Here is a 24,824-nt window from a genome sequence, read left to right on the forward strand (position 1 = left end):
ATAAAAGTTTTATCAATGAATAATCTTTAGTTAATATTTGCATCACAGAAGGAAGAAGGTGTGCAAATGCTGCTTCGTTACAGTGATCAGTAATACTAATGCTAAAACACACCTCTGCAGAAAGTCTTCATTATGTGGATCACGGTGCAATTTCTCGCTCAATAAAGCAGATGTTTCATCTGTAAAGCTGCTTGCTGTCACTACATCCTGGCAGTCAAACACAATTTGTGGTTTTTGTTGTCTTTCAAGAGGCTCTAATCATAATTTATATCTGTAGATCTCCCCTTCATTTTGTCTAGGTTTGTTGAAATGTTCCCAGAACTGTGAATCTTGTACATCGGGGATGAAATGTACTGAGCAGCTGTTTGGAAAGCCTTGTCAAGAAGAGTGGCCATTTTGCAGTGAGCCGTTCGGCACTGTCACTTGCTCGTGATTAGTTGTGTCTGCTTGACCATCTGGATGGATAACAGATTCTTACTCTGTGACTTCATCATCCAATTTTTTTGAGTTTTTTTTCCCCCCTCTTCATACTTGCCCTGCTCATTATGCTGTCTGCCTGGTGTCCGTGTTACAGTAATGCAGCTGCAGTAGCTGTATGTCATTACTCTGGAAGAGGTTGAATAAGTCCTTTTATTCGAAAGGAAAACCAATTCAGTAATGAAATTGGAGAAGTGCTGGAAAAAAACGTGTTATCTCGAGACCAAAAGACAGTAGATAATAAGATTTTCTTTTGAAGACAATCATACTGGTCTGTCTCGGAGGAAAGGCGATCCTTGCTGTTTTGAATCTCAAAACAAGACATGAAAAGGATGAATGAATCCGTAATTACTTCCTTTAATTGAGAGGGGTTTTTTTATCATTATGTCCATGTTAGTATGTTAATGTTTGCATTAATGTATGACTGTCTTTAATTCTGTGAGCCTCATTTCTATCCATTATTTATGCCCATATATAATTGTGAGGTATTCTCACTAATCCTGCTTCATCAAGTCATTGCTGAGGCCACATTTCAAGGTGGGTTTCATTTTATTTTTCCTCATCACACCAGCTGTTTCAGAGGCATACCAATTGTATCTGTCTGACTAATCATCAGCTGATTCTTTCAGAAATAATTTTTTTAATTGGTCTAATATGTTGATTTTAACCAATAAGTTCACTTGCTCAGAGCACTTTGCATTAAGTCAAATTGAAAGGATATAACCACAATGTTAGCATGAATGTTACCATGCGCCTCTCTTTTCAAAAAAATCTTTACCTAATACTGCTAAGTGGTAAGTAGAACACGTAGCATCTGGGTGGGTGTTTAATATAGTTTAAGCACGTATGAGAGAACATGTTCAAGATTCAACATGTTTAAGATTTTATAACAATGTGGCAGAAGATTTTTTTGCTGCATTTCCATTAAAATGTCCAAATCCACCGTTAATTTGACATCAGGTTTGATATTGAAATACACCGGCCCTGTGCTAAAAATGTACTTTCTTACTCCTATATTGACTCATACTGTTTTACCTCAAACGTGACACCTACCACCAGTTCAGTGGAATACATATGCAGATGATGACTATAAAGCTTTGTAACAACAGTTAGAATAATATCTGCATATGTCCTATGCAGAAAACAGATTGCATTTCCTCCCCCAAAATTGTTTTTATTTTTGCAAAAACAGTTTGTAACAAGTTATTGTCAACTGCAGGCTTGACACTGTTGATTACCAGATTAACTAGAAAAACGTTTCCAATTATGCCCGTATTGTGTTACTTTCTGCACAAAAACTGAAAGCTGGCTGGGATTAGATTTCCAAACACAGCAGCAAAATGCAAACTATATGCAAATACAATTTGTAACAGAGTGGGTCAGCACCATGCATCCAGCTGTCCCTTGATATTATGTCAATTCAGCCTGGCTCCCACACAGCCAGGGCAGAATTTGTTATAGCTTCAGTGATGGAGCTCAGTCACAGAATTACCAGATTGGCCCATTAGGGAGGGAATGACAGGACAGCACTTCCTGCTTATTAATTGCCACATTTTCATTTCCTTGCCCCTGATACGACACAGGAGGCAAGTTCCCCAGATCCACGTCTAATTGTGAGGCATTCCATCACATCATGTTGTAGGAAATTCAAGTAGAACCAGTGAATAAGAGCTATAGCTCCCTTCCACTGAATACAACCATGGTAATGGTGATTAAGGCCAGGGGGAAGAGAAGCCGAACTCAAACAGAGATGAGAAACTAATAGGTTGTGGGTTATCGCGCTGGCTGCAATTACAAGTCCTCTTGTTCAACATTAGATTCACCAGATGGTACAAATTCCAACTTTAGAAAGTTCAAACTGAATGTCCTTTTTAACGTAGAGCACATAGTACCTTCTTATGGAGAACTTGTTCTTACTGTTGAGACATAAAAATTGGCTTGGCTGCCTGCATCCCTCTAGGGGCACGTGTCACTCAGAGAAGATCAAACCCAGGAAATATGAATAGTTTTCATGAGCTGCAGCAAGCTTTTTATTGGAGTGATTGAGGAGACCCTAAACAGTGGTTGCTATTTATTGAGCAAGGTTACAGTGGTTAGTACGGCGATGCAGTACTTGTATTCCCACTCACTACTCCTCGATGAGAGTGAGACTCTCTCTGTGTCTTTGTCTTTTTTTTTAACCAAGTATTTCATCATCATTCCAAACATGCTGAAATTTTCATTATTCTCTTCTGATAAGGACCATTCATTGCAGTCCTATAGTATAATACTTTAAACCCTGTATTCACACAGAGGAAGCTTGGGGTTTAAAATAAAGCCTGCAAAAGAAACAGTACTTTGGAATTGTGTTTATAACAGACGCCAATGAAACTACGGGGGTTTAGGGGGCTTAATGTTGTTTTTCATGAAGTCTTTTTTATCACAAAAAATAAACGTCGACACTGATCCTTTTACCTTGCCCACTATTGATACACAATTGCTCCCGAACCTTCTGCTGCCCTGAGCTGCTTCTCCTCTGCAGCAGAGTGAAGCACAAAAGACAAATATGAATTTCCTGTCACATCCTTGGGACACTATGCTTCATTACTTGTGATGATTGTGTGGCTGAAATTGTCAATGAAATCTATCAGGCAGCACGGAGAGCTCCATGATATAAGCCCGTGCAGCATTTATGAACAGGAGACAAAGAACCGATATTGATGACTCAGAGTTATGGTCCATCAGGGTGGAGGGGAAACTGGCAATACATGCCGCACTGTGCTGATTTAAAGAAGTCTTGAATTTATGTGGATCAAGTCTGTATCTTGTTGGTGTTAATCTTTCACTTGTGTCTGCGAGATTTGTTTTATGAGCGTCAGATTCAGCAAACCCACTGACAGGCTCCCAAAAATCATACCTACAGTATATAAATTTCCACACAAGCATTTATAAAAGCCGTGCAGTACAGAGCCAGCTTCAGGTGAAACTGCTGTTTGTTTCTTTAATGACCCTGAGTATATTTATTTCCTCAAATTATTATTGTTGGAATAATGTCTCAAAATATTCAGCCACCTAATTTGTCAATCCTATTTTGTCTTGATTCTTGAAAGTGCATCATTTCCCTTTCAATTACTGTTGCACAGCATACAAGGAGAAGTTTCTGCTAATGGAGTGATGGATTTTATACATATGATGAACAAAAGCATGTGTGAACCATCACGATGTGAGGAATTAGGAGCTCGGTGGATAAAGTGTGCTCTCTGATTCATGCCTGATTCTTTTACAGTCATTGTGTAATAGCTTTTAACCAGATTTAAAGAGTTGACGACTCTCCAGGTTTCATTTTGCCAGTACAGCTTAACTGAATGTAGCACTTTTGAGGTGCTTTTAAACACGTACACTTTATTCTTGTTTCTGACAGCTGTTGTTGTTCAGTCAAAGTGACAGAAACACAAACAATGGCGGCAATAAAACATCTGACCTCAAGAGGAAATTTTGAACCAGGCTATGCATTTCCTACAATGGATTTGTTTGTAAAACATTATGACTCTTGTAACTGCTGTGCATACACTAAGCTGCATATATTATACCATACTGTGGCAGTGCTTCCAAATATAAAGATAAAGTCAAGGACTTGGTTTGTTTTTATTTTTCTTCTATAATTGCCAGCAATATAAGCCTGTTATGAAATTTTTTTTTTTTTAATAATAATAAATAATATTTGTACCTTGAACAGAAATCAAATTTCTTTCCAAATAAAAGACGAGTCACTAATAAGATACAACAATTTATCATGTGTACAAGGTTATGAGGAGGCACTCTGGTGGTGTTTCGCCTCACAGTTGAGAAGACCCAAAGTTCATTCCAAAGTTTGCATGTTCTTTCTGTGCATGCATTGAACGGTTCCCCTACAGCAATTGGAAGTTGGTGAAAAATGGCTTCATTATTCATACTGCATTTCACCACATGTGTCAAGTACTTTCCCTGCACATGAAGAAGGTTCCTGGTTGGAAACTGCTTTTGGGTCTGAAGAATCCATGTTCTCCTCGTGCGTGCAGGTACACTGGGGAGCTACCGCAATGCAAAAAAGAGCAGTTTGTTTATGTGGACTATTTCTGTTCTCTGCTCTTCCACAACCATGGTCTATGCAGGTATAGAAGATGGATGATTGATTGTTTTGATCGCATTTTCCAAAACTGTACATCATGAATGCAACATTGCTTTATATGTCCAATGTTGAATGAGAAGCTGCTCTGAGGCCTGAAAATCGCAGGCCATCTGGGGAAAAAAAAAAAAAAAACGGAAGGAAACTAAACAAATGAGTAACTTAGAAGCGCTCAGTGGTATTACTGGGCAGTTTCTGCACACAAGGGGTATGCATATTAAGTAGGGAGTTGAAATGGACATTGCACGGTTAGGAAGTTTTCCCTGAGTAAATAAAGGTTAACGAAAATGGCCTAATTCACAGTTTTTATTTTAAGCTATTGTGCTGCAGTCGGGCCTCTCATACATCATCCTGTAGCCTGCAATGAACCACAGTTGAACCTGCTTTATTCATGCTTTCCCCCCTCCTTTTTTCTTTTTTCTTTAAACGCGCCTCTGTTTACGCTATTTTCATCGGCCCTCTGTGCCCTTGATGTTAACTTCCCCTGTTGAGATACACCGGCCTCTAATTTAAACGGGAGCTCACACAGGTCATGATGGATGGTGCTTTCTTTCCAGTGGCAGCAGGTCACGTGCACTAATATCCCACATCGCTCACATGCCCACGTGTGTAATAACAGACATCAGGTTATTTCTTTTTTTTTTCTCTTCCTCTTTAATCCCACCTCACCCCTCTCTCTTTCATTCGTCCTCCTTGTTATCACCCTGTCTTTTCCGTCTCCTCAGTTGGAAACGGAGAGATAAGATCGTGTGTGAATATCAATACAGTTGGTCGTATCACCCCACTGTCCTCCCGGACGGATGGTCCAGTCAGCTATTTTTCATGTTTGGCTTTCTTGAGATTAGTGGAGCAGATTGGGTTCAGAGTTGGCTGCAACAAAGAGGAAAGGGTGTTGAATGTGTCCCGCAACATGAAAGGGTGTCGGTGCTGCAGGGCGGTGGTTGACCTGTGAATGCTGCTTCACCTGCAGGCAATCCACAACTGTGCTGAAGTCATGTTTAATTCACCTCTCTTTGAAAATGAGGTGTCAGCTCAGGTTTCAGCAGAATTTCTAATCAATTCCTCATGTGACTTTGCACTTTTAGATGTTTAAATGAAGGAATATTGCTACAAAAACAGAATAAGTGTTTATGTTTCCATAGCAAATATGAAGGTTTGGCACCATATATTGTAAGTTCATCCTTGTTGTATCAATATGCAAAATATACATATTGTAAACATAGTTGGCCAAAGAGATGGAGAAGCCACTTCTTTAGATTGTGTGGACAACAGGTAGTGTGCAATTTCATTATTTCAACATCACACATGGTGAAAAGTTAAAAACTCAAAAACACAAAAGTACAAAATTTTTGTTGTTTCTCTGGAAGTTGTTTCTCATATTTGTACATAAGGGTGATTTGGTGGAACCAACACAGTTATTCAAACCTATGCATCTACAGGGAAAACATGCAATCTCAATATGGAAGGCCCCCCAAACCCAAAGTGAGGATCTTCTCACAGTGTGCTGATATTTCAAACCACTACAACACTGACTGTGATCTATGACGTAACTTCATTCAATCTGATCAAATAATTCATTTAATATCAATATTACTATTGTGATTTAATGCTCTAAGCTCTTTAATCTCACAGAAGAAATTATACAGCAAATTTTTTTTAAGTGAACATTCAGTGAAGTTAATTATAGATACAAATAAACATGTTGTGAAATAATTGTTTTTTCTCAAATCTTTAACATTTTGTGATTTCCAGTTTGTTGTTTAGCATGCCATCCAAGGACATGTTGACAAAGAAAAAAATGGAAAACGATCAAAGGCAACACTTAGTAAAATGTTTGAGTGTCTGGTTTAGATAAAATGAACCGTTGCCTTCCATGTGCTGAGGTCGTTGCAAATATTTGTTTCTCACTCCTAATTCTGGCCAAAAATTACAATAAAAAAGGTGCCAGGCTGGAGCGGGTCGAAGTAGCAATGCCTCACCTTGCAGGTTTGGTTTGATTTGTGTTGTCCACTGTTGCCGCGGTATCAGCCAGCTTTAAATGCTGCACTCCTTTGCATTCATTGAGCACACCATAGCAGATTTATAGAAAATATATTAGATTGTGCCGTACATTATAAAGAAGTCATTTTAAAGTTTTAAAATCTGTGTATAAAATTTGAAATGATTAAAATATGTAATGCATGTGGTTACCTTCATGAATACATGAATTTGAGTCGTGTGCACCAAAAGCAGCACCTGGTTTTTTGTGTGTTTTGTTGTGGTGGTCGTTCCAGTGGCTGCCAAAGTGGATTGACATTCTCCAGGCTGCACACTCGTGTCTACAGTGGGATTATCCCAGGCTGATTTGAACAGCGTACGATCAGGGACATTCAGATTCGAGGCAGATTATGTAAACATCACACTAAGATCTTCTATTAACCTGCACTGTCACACAGGTAACGTGTGTGTGAGAAAAAAGCAATCACGTTTCAGCAGCTTCGCAAAGAGAGTGAGAGATTAATATAAATTTGTTATACTTAATCCTTTAAAGACACGAAAGGATGATCCACCCTCATTTAGCAAATGGCTATTTTCAAAATGTTACATCTACGTGCATCAGGTTATAAACAAGGTGAATCATTCCCCCTGGCCTTGGTATTATTACCCGGTCTCTGATGCTTGTTATTTGATAAAATATTAATGGAATTTGTAGAATAAATTTAACTCCATTAGAACAAATGTCACCATGTCTAAATGCTCCTTTTGTGCTGGTGTCGCACAAGTTACACCAGCTGTCTTTTACTTCTTCTCTCAGGGAATATCTTTTATTTCCCTTACATCAGCCTATGCTTGCTGTCAAAAACAATAATAATTTTTAAAAAATCCAGTGTACAAATTTTTGCTTGTGTGTTACTCGTTACTTTCAGAATGACACAAAATGAATCACAGAAACAAATGACGATATTCTGTAATGAGTATAATGAATTTGTGCATTGGATAATAATATATGAACCATCCATCCTCTATACCGCTTATCCTGTTCAGGGTCCCGGGGAAATGGAGCCAATCTCAGCGTACTTTGGGCGAGGGCAGATTATTTATTTATTTATATTTGTTTGTTTGCATTTGCTCTGTATTGTTCTGCTGTAACTGCATACGTCACAATCCTGCATATACTTTTTTTTCATGATTTTCTACTTTAAAAAAAAAAAAATTATTATACAGAGACAACTGTATTCTTTCATCGTTCTTTCACGTTCGTATGATAAAAATGAACTGAATGTGAAAAGTAATGAATTGAATCTGTGTAAGGGTTAGCCGAGCTATCTTCGATATTCTTCCTTGGAATGCTCTCTTTAATGAAAAATACTTTTGATCTTTTTTATCAATGGACAAATTGTTCATTTTTTCTCATTCTGTGTCAAATATCTGCATCCTCACATCAAATTCCTATAATTTCTCTCTCTTTTTCATACTGTCAAACATTTTCAAACTTCGATAGACTGATCTTGCTCTTGAGGTTGTTTGTTTACTAAACCTGCATCTAATAGAAAAGCGTATGCAACTTTGTACATGTCTGCACTGCACCTACAGTCACACCGTCTTCTGATATCAGCTTGAAATGACGTTGCTGCGTAATGTGTATTTAGTGTGTTGCAGACAAAACAAAACACCCTCAAGTAAAAGCGAATGAATACTTAGACGTTCTGGTATAACAAACAAGTAAAGACCCTCATGATTAACTGAGACACAGCTCGGGTTTGAAGAGTTTAGTCTCAGTTCAGGGACAAAGCATTATTCGGTAAGCAGGAAGGATGTCCATCTGAGAGCGGAACCAGGCTTGATCGTAAAACAGGCGAGGGTCAAAACACAGACTCAGTAATCAAAATCCAACATGAATGCCAACAAGATGAGCAAAAACAAGGTTGGAAGTAACTCACATAAGACACAAAGGGACGAACAGACGGCTCATACTACAGCGGGGAGTGTGGCGCTTCCAAGACCTTCATGACAACAATCAAGGGATTAAGGATGCTGCAAGAAGCTCAGAGGACGACACAAGGGCAGGGACAGACAAGTAGCTGACATGAGAGGAGAATCAATGTCACAAAAACACCAAAACCAAAGAAACATGACCAGGGAAAACGAGAATCAGTCACTACATTTACATGACGCCGAGAAGAAACAGATGATTGTATTAGTGCAACTAAAGTGTGACTGTAAAAGTGCAAAGACGCAGTTTAGCTCCAGTGAAACAGGTTCGGTGTTCAAGAGGTTCTCTATCCAAAGTAGAACATCATGTAAAAAGGTAATAACAAGCTCAAGTAGAAGAAAGCTGCTGGCTGCAACCAGGCGAAAACATGTTTGGACAGAGAAAGACACTCTTCAACCTGTTGAGGTCTGTGATGCTGTAAAATAACTGTGAAGGGCCCAAAAAAAAGTTCAAAAGCACATGTTGACACCTTTTGTTGTTGCAGTAACATGATTTTATTATTATGAAGAAACTGATTACACTTTGGTTCACATAAACTTTAAAAACCAACAGTCCAGTACATCATACAAATTAATGTGTCGACGATAAAGCTCAAATATTCTACTCTTGATTGAATTTTTTTTTTGCTATTTTAAAAATGCATTGGTTTGCAGGTATTTGCAGTAGTTCAGCCTTTTTCCAGGTTCACTTTTGATCTCATTCAGCTGTTTGTGTTTTGCTTTTAAATATTATTGAAGAAGATCAAGACGGTCAAAGCAGTGTGTGTGTGTCTGTCTGTCTGTCTGTCTGTCTGTCTGTCTGTCTGTCTGTCTGTCTGTCTGTCTGTCTGTCTGTCTGTCTTATGGAGCCATCCATAATCAATCTTGTAGCACTGCATTATGTTATAATGGTGCAGAATGGAATAATGTATTCGATTTTCACCTCATTATGTAATAATGCCTCATTTTGTTATGAAATTCTTGAGCACATTTTGTAATAAACTTTGCCACGGTTTGTAATAACTTGTTGCATATTACAACAGTTATTACAAAATATAGGTGTGTAACACCACATTGTATAATAATGGTGCAATATGTAATATTGTAATAAATTTTCCATTCATTATGTCAGAAAGCCGCATTTTGTAATAATGTGTTACATATTGCAACAGTTATTACAAAATATGGATTTTCCACTTTTTTTTAACAAGAAAATGTAATAATTTGATGCATTGTGTCAGAACATTTGCCCTTATCCATACACAGGGTTATATCTATCATAATGAGGAAAAGAAATCTCTGTCAAGCTTTGCTCTTTGCTAATATCCTGCCAACATAGCAATAGTGAAATGCAGGGCACTAAATCAGGTTTAACTTTTTAGATCACCTGCCATTGTGGCTGGTAGATTTTTTAAGGATGCAAGCCAACCAGTATTTCCACCAGCCATTTCTTTTTCCTGAAGAAATGAAACCAGATTGTAAGTGTCACTGACCGCATTCACAGTAATTGTTTAGCCTGCGTTTTGTAATAATTCTTGCTATGTGTATTACAAAAAGATCATTGCATATTTCCCCATTATTACATAATGCAGTGCTCCAATTTTTAAATCCTGAACATGGCATTTGTGGAGAGTGTGAACTCTGACAAACACTCAAACAGCTGCCTTTAGTTTCGGGGTGAGCATGAGATTGGGCTTGAGATGTAGTTGTAATGGTTGAGGTGAGGAGAAAGCGCCTCACAAAGATAGATCTGCAGCCATGAGTGTTCAGGTTCGTGATTGATGACCAGTTACACTGGTAATTTTCTTGGTTTACAGGGTATTTTTCAGAAACTCATACAGGTTCTCAGTCTTCATGAAATATAGAAAATGACAAATTACAAGTCTCACAAGCACCTGGCAACCTGGGAGCAGCACAGGTACTCAATGATTGAAAACCAGCTCTGTCTTGTGTTTGCTCCTGTAATAATTGTTTAAATGTTCTTCATTGGGGCTTTGACAAAGTTTGGCGTTTTGTTTTTTATGTTGCCGCCTTCGATTGTGCCGTACATTATAAAGAAGTCATTCAGCCACACTTGATTGCTTTGGTTTTGATGACGCCTTTCTGACGCGGCACGTCCAATCCAATTCAGATTGATTTGATTCCCATTGCAAGGTGCACGATGTTCCTTAAACACATTGTGCAAACGGAAGAGCTTTTTTTTTTTATTAAAACCAAAACAAGTAATTGCTGGAGAAATATTTTTTACCTTAGTAAATTATTTTTTTCCACCTGCTTAGCTGCCTGCTTTATATCTCACAACAGAAGGTGGGGAAATGAAGTAATGATATAAAAAAAGTCGACGTAATCAATGCTTGTGGTCAGTTTATTAGAGAAATGGCCTGACTGTTGTGGCCTGTTTTGTATTGTGTAATTGCTCTTTCAACCTGAGCAATTAATTGCTTTGCTGTGTCTCTTGTGGTTTATCTTCATATTGATTTGAACGGCCAAAAAGATAAAGAAAATAAGAAAGAAAATAACATATTGACCATGTCTGCAATACAAACACCTGTCTGACCTTAAATGTGTTACAATATTCAAGCAAAAACATTTATTGTTGTGATTTTCAGTGACTCATTGACTCCATAATTAATCAGTTGTTTGTGTGGGTACGTTTCAAATTCATGACATTTCACACTGCAGCTGTCATCTTTCCGACCGAAGTCTACTTTCCAAAATGATGCAAATTTATACACTTGCTAATGCAAAGTCCAGCCATGGGGATAGTGAAATGCCTCGACAAAGCATGCTACAGAATAATGTAGATTGCCATGCTGAGCATCACATTACCACATACTACAGTTTTGTTTACTTCTATGAGTATATTGAGAGTATTTTTTAAAGTGAAAAAAAATCATTAAATTCACAACCGGACACTTGAATCATGCTACATTTATTTGTAATTTTGAGCAGCCATGCTCAGTCCAATGAGTAGCTGGTCATCTGATAATGTTTACTGTAACAGGAAATTCTTTCTGACTGAGTTCAAGGCAGAATAATGGTTGGAGCTGCATCAGGTGGTTCAAGGAAGGCCTTGCCCTAATTTTTTTTGATGTTCCTACAGTATACCTGACAAAGAAGTCTGTTAAAATTTCAATTACTGTTGCTGCAATGTGAATAAATGAGCACACAGGAAAAATAAACAGCCTTGCTTTTGCAAAAGCAATGCACCAGTCGGGGGACATGTTGCTTCAGCTACCTGTGACACCACCAAATAAAATCTAGTCTAATTTTAGTGAATAGAGCTGCAACGTTGAAGGCTGCTCAGATTGATCCAATCAAATCATCGGCAATTATCTCCAAAGAGCCCACAGAAACATTTTAAATACAGAAAGGACAGTCTGGAAGCTGTAATTTTGATTAAAAGTACGTTTATATTTTACACAGCAGGTAATCACTGCTTTGAGGGAAGGGGTGGCGCCACACAGTCAAAACCTATTTTGTGCCTCAATGAAAGTATTCACAACTAGCCATTCATCATCATCAAGGATTTTTGCACCCTTTTTTTCTTTTTCTTTTTTTTCCTTGAAGTAGACCTCCCGTTGTGAACTAATGCATTGCACAGAGCAAAGTTTGGACTAATCCGCGACATTGCAGTTGTAATGATGTTTGACATATCATAGTGTGCGCGTGAAGTGTCAAACATTTTTTCGGAAACGCAGCCAGGAGAATGTCATCTCTCATCGGCGGACGGACTGCAAGTAGAGCAAGCTGTGAAATCATTTGTCTGCTTGTCTGGCAGCCAGGAGTAGCACTGAGCAACAATAACAACAAGCCCTGTGGTCAAATCTCCATCGCTTGTTAATGATCCTTCAGATTTCTGAGTCTTCTCAGCTTGCAGTCCACGTCGGCCCGCATGTCAGGTTTTCAAACGACATGGGGGGGAAAAAACTTTTACTCGCAGAGAAACTGTCTGAGTTGCAGTTAAGTGTGGGAAGAGAAACGAGTATGACGAGGCTGAGATCCATCATAATTACCATTTCCTCACCCGCCTTCTTCTTTTGTGTTGATACTTCTGTATATCTCTTCATTTATGAGTAGGTAATATTATGATGCATCACACCAATGTATCTTTTTTGTGGTTGTGTCATAAGTTAGATTTTGAAAACATCGAAAAATAGGCCTTTTAATATTGTGGTAAATTCCTATTACATGCCACTAAAATTAAGGAACTTTGTGTTGATGGAATATTCCATTATTGTTGCACTGCTTTGTGGTCATTCAGATAGAAAGCATGTTTATTTTCCTTTGAATGGAGCCACATTTGTTAGAACAATGCATTTGTGGGATGGCAACCAAGCTCCTTTTTGTAGAAGACCCCCTTCAAATTACTCAGTCCAGTGACAGGCTCTCACACACACACACACACACACACACACACACACACACACACACACACACACACACACGATGAAGCTGATCTATTAATGACAGAGTGACTGACTGAAGATCACTTATGGCTCACCGATCAATGTACAACACACTGTGATTTCCCTGTCTCTGACAATATTTGTGTTGTTTATGACTGCCACCGTTTTAAAAAAGGAGGTAAAAACCAGCTCAGCCTTCTGCAGAGACACTGCTGTTATTGTGATTTAATCAGCTGAATTGCTTTGAACTTTTGTTTGCAGACTTTACGATAATCCATTTTTTGGTGGGTTCGACTTCAAATTTTTATGTTGTGATATATTATCTCTTGACTTCCATTTTACCTTTCTTTATTTGTCTTTGCAGAACTCAGATTTGTTTTTTGCAACTCTGTCAAATGACTGACTCCACCAATTTATCGAACTGTCCAGTTTGTGAGAGCTTGGACATTGAGGTTAAATTGTCACCGGGGTGGCAGCGCCGGTGGTGAAGTGGAGGAATTGAAGCCAGATTTATCTCATACATTTAGTGTCTTCAAATATCAGACTTACAGATCCACACAATCATAAACAGCCAAACAGCAGTGCTCTTGATGTGTTTCTTTAGTGGAATGATACTACTGTAAAATTGTGCGTGCAGATTTTTGGGGGGTGCACGCCATTTTCAGCTTTTGGGCACATGTATATTTTTAGTAGTAATCCTCTGCAAGGTTTTATCAATGAGGCTCCAGACTTTTATCAAATTATGTCAATATTATCACTCAATTATTTACATGTATTTAGGATTAAAAAAAATATCTAGCATATCATCTTTTTTATGGTTTGTTAAACTTGTTTTTGTCTATAATTGTGCTTCACATAAACCACTTGTTTCTTCAGTATGTGAATAATAATAAAGATAAAAACAGAGGATTTGAGCAACATCATCCTCTTCCCTCTGGCACATATTTACTCAGGCAGAGCAGAAGGCTGGGTTCATGATAATCCCTCAGCTCTTCATTCTTCAGTAGTAAACAGGAGGGAGGTAAGTCTCGTGATTATGGAGCTCTTTCAACAGGAGAGTAGGGCAGAGTGGGAGGTCTGGACCGAAAAACAATAATTGGGGAGAAAGTGAAAAACCAGAACACACCCACGTCTGAGTGGAGCGCAGCCATCAGGAGGCTCAGCGGTCAACAGTGCATGGGTCTTACCTGTCTGGAGTCTCATTGTGTGGAGAACGCAGTGCAGTAGAAACTCTGTGGAGCCAAGCAGTGAGAAACTAAGAGGGAGAAAAAAAATGTCTTTTTGACATGTGCAAGTGTTTTAGTCGAAAAGAAAACCTAGAGGATTAAAGCCGACCCTCCATGCTTCATCAGCTTCTATAAAGTGTCTCTTTTAGCAAATAGATCTGTCAAGGACTCTTGTGCCAAGAAAAGTCCCAAATTCCCAAGTATTCCCTTCGCTGTCTTCCTTATTTCTAAATGCCCCATGTTTCCTTTCTAAATGCTGCCTGATGTGTGTGAGAAAACATTGTTTGCCATCAAGTCGTTTCACAGTCTCTAAACTTGTCTCTCCGCGAGACGATTTCAAGGCCTTTATTCACCACCTTACGAACTTGTCCCAGACGTGTGCTTTTAAATCAATTTGTTCCACTGCATGCCATCATGGCTCACAGCTTTCACCAGCAATTGGGCTTGGGTTTCTTCTTAGCCCGGAATCCCACTGGCAAGTCTTTGTTATGCCCGGTCTGAGCTGTACAGATAGCAGTGCCTCTATCTCTCTGCTTCTGTCCACCTGTTACAGCAGTCATTCACCTGTGTAATCAAATCACAAGAGGCCTGAGGGAAACGGACAACAGCGGGCGCTAAAATAAATGTAAAACAAAGACATGAAAAAGAGACAATGATAATGTGTCAGTCGTCACTCATTTACTCATTCAGTATCATGTTAAACCTGCTCTGAACACTTTGATGGGTTAGCGGATCATACAGCTATATTAATGAGTAAATTAAAAAAAATACCTTAAAAAATATATATACTTTGATTGTCATTACACCACATGCAGAATGGAATTTTGAAAGGCTTTGTCTCAATCATGTAAATAACAGATACAGGGCCTGATCTATTAAGACCCTGCCTAAAGTGTGCTTAATTTGCACACTCATGCAATTGGATAGCATTGATAGAATTGTTCAAGTTGCTGGATAATTACATTTGTTTTAAATTCAGTTTAATCACCACACATCCAATTCATAAACAATTAAAAATTCGTCTTGATTATTCCGTCATATTCTTTGTTCCATATGCCTTTGCATATATGCTCTTTGTCAAAGTCTTTTCGTTTCTTTCATTTGTAGGTACGGAGACATGGTACCAAAAACGATTGCCGGAAAGATCTTTGGCTCCATCTGCTCCCTGAGCGGCGTGCTGGTGATCGCTTTGCCCGTCCCTGTTATCGTGTCCAACTTCAGTCGCATCTACCACCAGAATCAGAGAGCAGACAAGCGCCGCGCTCAGAAGGTAAATCAATAAATAAATAAAAAGATGTTTCTGCTGTGAGGGGGTGGGAGGTTACCTGTGGGTTAAACGCCTCAGTGCATATGTGTATTCAGCATGAGCACACGCATATTGCCTAACCATTAGCAGTAGGCGCTGCTGATTTTCGTGAGGCCAGAGTGCCTCATTATTAAGTTAATGAGAGAGAATGGGAGTTTAATAAAAAAAAAAAGCATTTGGGTGGGCGGATACTAATGGTTAAAACTTTGAAGTTCTTCTTTTCATGGTCAAATCATCATATTGGTGATGGGCTGAGAGAAATTCTTGACAGATGAGTTTATTTTTCATGAAAAATACAAAACACGCATTTCACAAACGCACACAAAAAAAGGCATTGTGAAGTAATTTGACCTCAATCAGGAGCTCTACTATTGCGTCCATAATAGTGTCCTTCAACCGACTTCAGCCCACGTCTTTTGGCTCCATCACACACAGGAAATGTGTCCCTTTTCAAACACATTTATTTAATGCCCTTTTACACATTCCCCTGTCTTTCTCATTCTCTGACACACACACACACACACACACACTTCAAATCCAAGGACCAAATGTTTGCCATGCACTCACCACAATCTCCCAATAGACTTGACCTTTCAATAGGGCTAGATAAGAGTGCAATTAAGTTAGAGAGCAGCTGCTGATAGCTAATTGAGGACGGTATAGTTTGAGTTGAATCCACAGTGATGCAAGTATACTGGATAGGTGGTTTTTATAATTAATATCCGCATTACATTTTGGTTCTCTTTAAAAAAAAGAATGGTGTTGAAGCACTCTGACGCCATCACACAGCTCTGTGTCTCTTCCATTCAGTTCAGAGTGTAATATGTCCGACTGCAAGCTGAAACATCATCAAGAAGTAAACGTATGAATGTGGAGGGATTTCAAGGAGGGATGAACCTGAATTTATTCATTTGGTTTGAGAATCAAATCACATCAAACAACTTCAGTCCCAAACCGGCTTTGGCAATATTTGATGGAATGTGTTTGAGGAGGGAGAATTATTTACTGACATCAAGCCTTCCATGAAACAAAAATAATTCATGCTGATTTATACTAATTGTTTGGCAATAATCTGCATGAAAGACAGCCCACATGCATGTGATGGATGGAAACCAATAGATGAGGCACTGAGACATTTTTCAAATACCTTTCTGACTAATGAAGTAACTTGGGTTTTATATTATTGAGTAATCACACCACAGATACACTGTTGAACACTTCTGCTCACATAACAAATGGCAGTTCAATATAAGCTGTTGTCTTTGATAAAATGTATTTAGACCGACAAAATGAAGGCTGCTTATAAATCGGCTTGTTTATATCTGCAGGACCAAATCGTTGCATAGAAACGGCAGGAAGGACTCATGGTAGATATTTTAAAGGTCACTTTGACAACCTTGGTGTGTTTAGAGGAAAAAAAGTTTTTTGTGTCCATGTGCCATGAATTGGTATTGGTGTTATGTTTTGTTTCTATTTTTCATTGATTCTTTTTTGTTGTTGTTGCTTTGTCTTGTTGGGGTTGTTTTTTTGTTTGTTTGTTTGTTTGTTTGTTTTTTTTGGGGGGGCGGCATTAAGTTCTTTTCTAACAAGTTTAAAACTGAAAAAATACAATAAATCAGGTTAACATGCATAGCAAACTAAGGATAGGAAGACAATTATAAAATGAAAATGAATCAAGCAAATTCTAGTGTGACCTGTTGGAAAATAGAGCAATAAGACAATTACACTTTCATATTGTTTCCCAGTTTTGTTACTGTATACATAACTATTATTAAATGCAGCATGTGTATTACTATACTCTGTATAAAGCTATATCAGTATATTTCCCATTCCAATTACACCCCCCCCCCACCACACACACACACACACCACATTATTTTCAATTTCACATTGAGAATGTTTCATAGTGTTTTTGCTGTGAAATGAATTGAACACAATCTGAATATCGGCTGATTGCCCACAAACTATTGCAGAGACGAGAGCCACATGTGGAGCACTGGCTCTCAGTGGCCCACATTATGTCTAAGTATGAAAGAAAAACATCATGGGCACCCCAAAATTAACCTTTTGATTGTGTAAAGAGTTGATACACTCAGCTGTGTGAGAAAACTGATGTAAAGTGAAGTAATTGAGTAATTTTAACGGATTCAGAACCTTAATTCAAACCGCATTGGAGGGCATAATTTAGGAAATCATTACATACCGCTTAAAGACATAAACTCTGCTCATGTTTGTGTTTTTGTTGTCTTGTACAAACAGCCTCTATGAGTTGGAACAAGTTCTCTTAAAGGAAATGCATCTGCCTGCTTCCGAGAAGAGGCTGTAAAACCCATTTTAAACCTCAATGGAACAGTAAATGTCACACTAATGAAGTTCTTCTAGCAGTTTCTTAGCAGCTGCACAGGCCCACCTATCACATTAGAGCCCTCAGAGGAGTAACTCGCTGTAAATTAATTTAGAAAAAATAAGAAATTTACTAGAAAGTAGACCTATTAGTCTCATGAATGACTGGAACACTCACACACTTTTTTCCATTTTATGTTTTTTAATGAAAGTCTTCATCCATCTTTCCATTTTCTATACCACTTTATTTAAATTAGGACTAGATCGGATCCCGGCTGACTATGGGTGAAGGCAGGTTACATCCTGGACCGGTCACCAGCCCATTAACACACCATTTGGAGACACATGATGGTTAAAAACTGAGGTTCGACATTTAATTACACACCATTTATTAAGAAACATTCAAATGCTTGTGGACAAATTCTCCTCAAAGCCAAGTAAAAACACTTTTGTTCACATCCATTATTGCCCATGAGTCAACGTCAGGGTTGGTTCAAAATAATTATACTAATCTTAATGTCAAGTCTGTGTCAGTGATACTTATTATAAATGAAACATAGAACAAAGAAAGGCTGAAAATCATGATAAATGTATTCAGTCGATTGTTATGAGCAGGGAAAATAACTTCCATTTATTTTAATACACAGGTTGAAAATGCAGTGTGTTGTACTGATGTGTTGGGAACTTTAAGCCGGCATCTCTCTTTCCTGCACTGACTTTATTTACTTATCAGCTAAATAGTTACAACGGCAAAACTCACGTCATCTGTACATCTATTTTTATTCACCCGTTCGTCCAAATCAACCCTTTTTATAGCGATATATGTACTGTCTGTGTTCCCCTGTTGTGTGAGTTTGAAAACAGAACAAGGGAGAAAAATGGGGAAACTGGGAGACTTCTTTTATGTTTATATAACCCTGCGCTTCCAGTCTCGCTCCCTGGATAACAGTTTCTCTCCTGGCCTCCCCCTTCTCTGGATCTCATTCGTCTTCATTCTTCTATAACAACACACTGTTCCAGGCTCCCATTACAATTATGCAGTCACCTGGGGATTTGCCTTTTACAAAAAGGTCCTCTCATGTACCTTCCCTCGCTTTTCAGTCAGAAAATAGAAAGCAGAGAATCCAAATTGGATTTAATGATAGTTATTGCCTACCAACTATTGTAGCGAGTGCCTCAGCACAGAGCAGCGTGTCTCTTTGTCAGATTCAGTAACCCACCAGAGACAAACCCTGATACTAATGCTCTTAATTCCCTGACAAGTTGAAAATGAAACTTCCAGAAGAGGAAGAAGGCAGGTTTCCTTTTCTACTCAAATCAGCAGTGCAGCATAGTCGCCATCAGAGTGGTGGTGAGTGTTGAAGCAGTAAATGGACTGAGGTCACACCGGTAATGGGACAGCAAAGTCAAGTGGAGCCACCCTGAGAGATGGCAGGTTGTCAAGAGGGAGAAAAAAAAAATAAAAATAAAAAGACTAGAGACGTGAGGGCAAAACAAGATGGCTGGAGAAGAGAGAGAGAGTGGACAGACGAAGGCTGGACGAGAGGAAAAAGAGAGGAAGAGGACACAGAGAAGACAAAGAAGAAACGGAGACAGTCGGAGAGAGAGAGGGAAGGGTGATTGGGCTGGAAGAAAGAAATGAAAGAGGAAGGGGTCATTGCAATAGTTTCAAGGCTCAGTTGTCGTGGAGGTGAAAATGTGCAGCCTTTCTCTGTGGCTGTCTGGCAGCATGTCGCACTGTGGGAGCTAATGTTGGAGCGCGTAGTCTTGATTTGTGCGGTCGACAAAGACCACCAAGGAAGTAAAATCACCCGAATTTATCATCACCGGGTTTTATTCAGATTGTTGAAAAGGCTGAAGAGAGTTCAACTTTTCTGCAATTTAACTAAAAAAAAATTGGAAAAAAACTTCTCTTTTTCAGGTTTTCATCAAAGAGTTTGATGAATCTGTGAATGTGTAAATTTGGTGATTAGAAACATTAACTGGTGCTTTTGCCCCATTGTTAATCAATGTAGATTTTTGAGAGTTGTTTTCTTTTTTTTCATTATACCTCTTGAAAGTAATATTATTTCTAACTGTGTTTAATATCCATATAAGCAGAACAAGCTGTTTATAGTGTATTTTAATGTGCTTGTATCAAAAAACAAACACTTTGACACACAGAATAAAAAGTAAATCCATTGGTAGGATAAAAGACACACCACCACACAAAACAAATACTTGCTTTAATGCAAGGCAGCTTCCTCAGCTCAGTTCTTGTGAAGGGTTGAAGCCATCCTAGAGGTTTCGCTGAGCGTGTTGGTGCATAAAAACTAAAATAACATCTGTTTGGTTCTGACCGTGGGAACAAAGCAGGTTAAACTCAGGCCACCTGAGATAACAGAGGATCAGAATTGTATAATAGTCATGTAGAGCTTTGTAGACCAGTAGTAATATTTCAAAGTCAATTCTCTGAGCGACAGGAAGCCAAACACCGTGTTTTTCAAAGAAGTCCCCTACTTTTTCAAACCGGTTAATTGCTGTGCTGGAGAGGCTCACTTGTCCAAGAGGAGCAACGAGGTCCCTCAAAACAGGAGTCATGTTACAGGTAGAGGAATTTAGCATTTTCCTTCCCCTCCTTATCTGAATAGACTGATTTTTTTTGTTTGTTGTTGTTTTTACTTGTTTGCTTTTGGCTGTGGCTCACTGCTGTAGCATTGTGTGGTCCCTGGACTGTACTATACAGAGGTTTGGGAGGTGCAGATGAACAGGTCTCTAGTATCATATTGCTAAAACTGTATTAAAATGTAGTCACAGATTTCAGTTCATTTATATTTATTGAAGTAGTATTTTCATTGTCTCAACATCTGCATTGTTTGAAGTCAGTAATACAAATCAAACGAAGAAAGCCTCAATGTCATTTCAGTGGATTTCTGGACTTTAGAGACTGCATGAAACGATAGACATAAAAAGAATGTAACTTTTACATTCATCTGTGAGCTTTAACAATCAAGGTCAAACAAACAGATTGTGTTCCATTTTAAAAAAAAAAGAAAAGAAAATATGAGTCAGAAAACATCACCTGCACAACTGAATAGGTTGAATACAACTGATGTCGAGTTTTCTGTGATTCTCATTGTACGTGCAGATGACAATACTTTAGCAATGTTCTGCTATTAACAAGGGAATTAGAAGAAGAATTGTTTGGCCACAGTAACAACAGGATTGTTTGACAAAGATAACTCGGCAGAGAAAATTCAAACGAACTGTGAAGCACGGGGGTGAAAATGTTCCATTTCTGAATTGGTTCGCTCGCCTCGGGGACTGAGCAGCTTGTAGACATTGATTCGGCCATGAATTCTGTATCATATCAAAGAGTCCTTGAAGAATATGTGAGGCCATCTGTCGAAAAGATGAAGCTGAACTGGAAGTGGACCTTTGAACGGGATAATGATCCTAACCACTGTTACAAATCCACCAAGAAATTGCTCAGAAAGAACGAACGCTGGGTTATGGAAACCTTCCAGGACATTAAAAAAAAAAAAAAACACTTCGGGTCCCTTTCAGCTGTTGTGCAAGATTGTGAAATAAACCATTAAACCCCTCGCAAATGAATGATTCCTAAAAGAAAGAGCAGTCAAATGTTTAAGCAGGCTACATTCTGAATTCAGCCTGCTTTAATTATGCCAAACGCCTACGAGTAGTATCCTCTGCTGAAGAGGGCAAGGCCAGCTTCTGAGGCCAAAACTGTACTTTTTACACCCCTGAAGATTTTTTTTTTTTTTTTTCTTCGTTGAGTCATACTAATGAAATGAATTGGCTGTCTTTGAATGGGAGAATTTCTATTTGTAAGCTTTGTTTCTTTGCGCTTGTGCACACATAACTAAAAAGCCAGCAGGTCTCATGGGATTTGTTTGCTTTTTCTTATAACTGTAAGTGAAAGTTTGCTCATTTTCCATGGATTTTATCAAATCAATGGAGGATTGTTACTAAATTAGACTGGTGAAGAAATGAGTAGGTGGCAGACACAGTTAAAAGCAGCGAACTTATAATAAAGCTTTTCGAAGAACTGTTTTCAACACCAAATGATTTATGACTGTATGTCTCTCTGTGTTTGTGTAGCCCACCTATCCTTACTGTGAAAAAAGCTGTCCTAAGTTTATTAGAATGGGGAACATATTTGATATGTAGCTTCGACTTGTACCAAAGAAATAACAAATCAGACTTACAGATAGGAAATTCTAATATTTAGGTTTTTTTTACATAAACAGTACAAAAACATGTTTATTTTCCAATATATGTTAACAAACGCAAAATGATCAAACTTGAAGGGGCCCACTCCACCTTTTTATGAAACCTATAACCTAATAACTTTATTGTCTGAGTTGGTTTACTACACAAAGTTTATTATTATCATCTATGAATTTACTATTTTTATTTCACTAAACTCACTTTTGGTTACACTAGGTTTGATAAAACATTATCGAAGATGGATTAAAGTTCAGGGCCACCAATTACCTCAACAACTTGAGACAATATGACAGTAAATGTATCATAAATTCAAAGTTCAACCGGATCAGCAAGCAAATTAGGTATCTATCGAACAGGGAGTGGAATATGTCTCTGTGGTTGTAAGAGTGAAGTGCAAAACGGCAAAACACCAACATAAGCCACCATTACACAAAGCCTGGTGCTTGTAGTCAGCAAGGGGGGCGAGAGGGAGAACTGACAGGCTGAAGGACCTTAAGTAACTCCTACACTCTTCTCTCAGGTATGATAAGTTCGTAATGAGTGGAACTGCAAGAGAATAACAAGTTTGACACTCCTGGTAGGAAAACTCATGATAAGATCAAACCTTCTCTTTCTACATCCGGGTACTAATGTCCAAAGCTTTGAAATATTTAAATTCAATTTGTATTTTTATTTCCTTTTTGCCCCTCTTTATATCCCCCTATTGGGCCAAAGCTACAAATACAGCAGGTTATTCCTCTGTGCCCTGTCATTCATTGTCATTGACATCAGTGAGTCACTCTGAGCTGCGTGATACATTATCTGACTGCAGTTTTTGTGAGTCAATCCCACACATGGAGACATCCATCTCCTACACCATCTCAACCAACTTAGAGTTGTGGGGTTCTGGATCTGATCAGTCACAGGGCAAACACAGAGAGACCCATGCTCATATGCACACGGACAGACAATTTCGAGTCATAAGTTTAAATGCATGTTTTTGGGACTGTGGGAGGAAACCAGAGTACCCAGAGGAAACCAAGCATATGCAGTGAGAACTAAACAGAAAGACCTCCATGGTTATTTGTGCTGTGAGATTAGTTCAAACCACTATACCTTTGTCTGAAATTTGTTAAGCATTGCTTTGGCTCATATGAAAGAAAATGCTATTCCCAACTGCATATGGAGATTATTTTCAGTATCTTTGTGTTTTAGTTGTTGTTATGAATTGGTATTGTTGTTTAACACAGATTTTGATTGACAGTTTGCTTTGTGAGCATTTTAATGATTAAGATTTCATACAAGAATACAGAATAAAAAAAAAAAAATAGAAGAGCTTTATCTTAAAAGTAATGCTGATAATATTTGGGTGGTTTTGAAAAACAGCTTGAGACATACATGATGATGTCACAAAATAAAAATGGACACTGCGGTGCCCATTTGGGAAATAAATATTTTTTTTACTGCCGGGAGACAAATATTGATCCTTCTGTGACACTTTCATCAACGATTTGGGAGCTTGTTTTTAAGCCAGTGTGACTTAAGATCCGTCTCAATCCTTCAGACTGAGCTCGGACTCTTCCCGGGACTTCAAAAGCAGCCGAGATTTCATCAGTTCTGAGTGTGTTTGGAATAAAAGTTTCTTCGACAACCGCTTGCGCTCAGCAGACCATCAGATAAGACAGGATGCTCAGCAGAGCTTCTATGCAACCAATTGCATAGCTCTTGCACTTAAACAAGAATCGGGGTTAGTTATTCTTTCATATATTTTCCTCTTTCTTGTGTCAAGTAAAGCTTTTGATCAATAAGGAACGCGAGCAGCCAACGACAGCGATTTCACTTTCAAATTCATTCATTCTTCAACTGAGGCACACGTAGAAAGAAGCCGTCAATGGTCTTCTTCTTTCTGTTTCACATCCTGCACACGTACCCGCCATCATTATTACATCTCGGATTCCTGCATTTCTTGCACCTTCACAAGTCTCTACAATTTCTGAAGCTTCCAAACTAATCCCATTACTTCTGATTCATGTCTGGGAAGAAGATATTGCTCTGTCTGTCTCCGGTTTTTGAAATGCATTTATAGGAGAATGAAGAAAGAGCAGGAGGACCAGGTTAAAGTTCCCACCACCCCCATGGATCCATAGGCAGTTAAGGCAGCACAATGCAGTCATCCTAATATGCTCTGAATTTAAAAACAAATATCGGTAGATCTTGGCTTTCAATTTCTGTCGATCTTCTTTGTTCTGTTATCGCATCTTCGGATTAAAGGGGTTTTATCTTAGTGTTACACAGAGAGGAAGAAATACGTGCAAAAAATATACAAAAGAAAGATTTTTTTTTTTTTCCCGGTTTGGCCACTTAAGAGTAAAATAAACTGATAAATGACACCTGTTTAATGTTCACCAGACTGGTGCTTTGTTGTGAACTTGTACCCCCTAATAAGCACAATCATCACAAAAGTAATTAACTATCCATTAAAGATTAGTGCTGTGTCTCAATCACAGGTTACCTCAGCAGCAGTACCTCAGCGTTCTTGCTGGATTTGCGTTTTTATTAGTTTTCACATATTTTCTTAATTTTTTTGATAATGATGATGACGATGATGATGATGGACAGTTTACACCAAGCCTGTAACATAATCATCTTTTAAATTGAGAATTCTGAAATGTTCATGCTGAGAAACTTTGCAACATGTTGCAATCTTTGCACTTTCCAACAGAGACATGCACAATTGCTTATGTTTAGATGTTTTGGTG

The 24,824-nt window shown here is 38.4% G+C and overlaps 1 protein-coding gene across 1 annotated transcript in view; it reads left to right on the forward strand.

Moving 5' to 3' along the window:
* LOC308129339 (A-type voltage-gated potassium channel KCND3-like) overlaps positions 1 to 24,824 on the forward strand; it is a gene marked incomplete at both ends in the record, with an annotated part of 97,487 nt that overhangs the window by 58,911 nt on the left and 13,752 nt on the right. The window contains one exon of the mRNA XM_080495263.1: positions 15,315 to 15,477. Coding sequence (XP_080351389.1) covers positions 15,315 to 15,477 — 163 coding nt within the window. The remainder of the gene's footprint in view (positions 1 to 15,314; positions 15,478 to 24,824) is intronic.

This window comes from Blennius ocellaris (genome assembly GCF_963422515.1).
Source record: "Blennius ocellaris genome assembly, chromosome: 4".
Lineage (NCBI taxonomy): Eukaryota > Metazoa > Chordata > Actinopteri > Blenniiformes > Blenniidae > Blennius > Blennius ocellaris.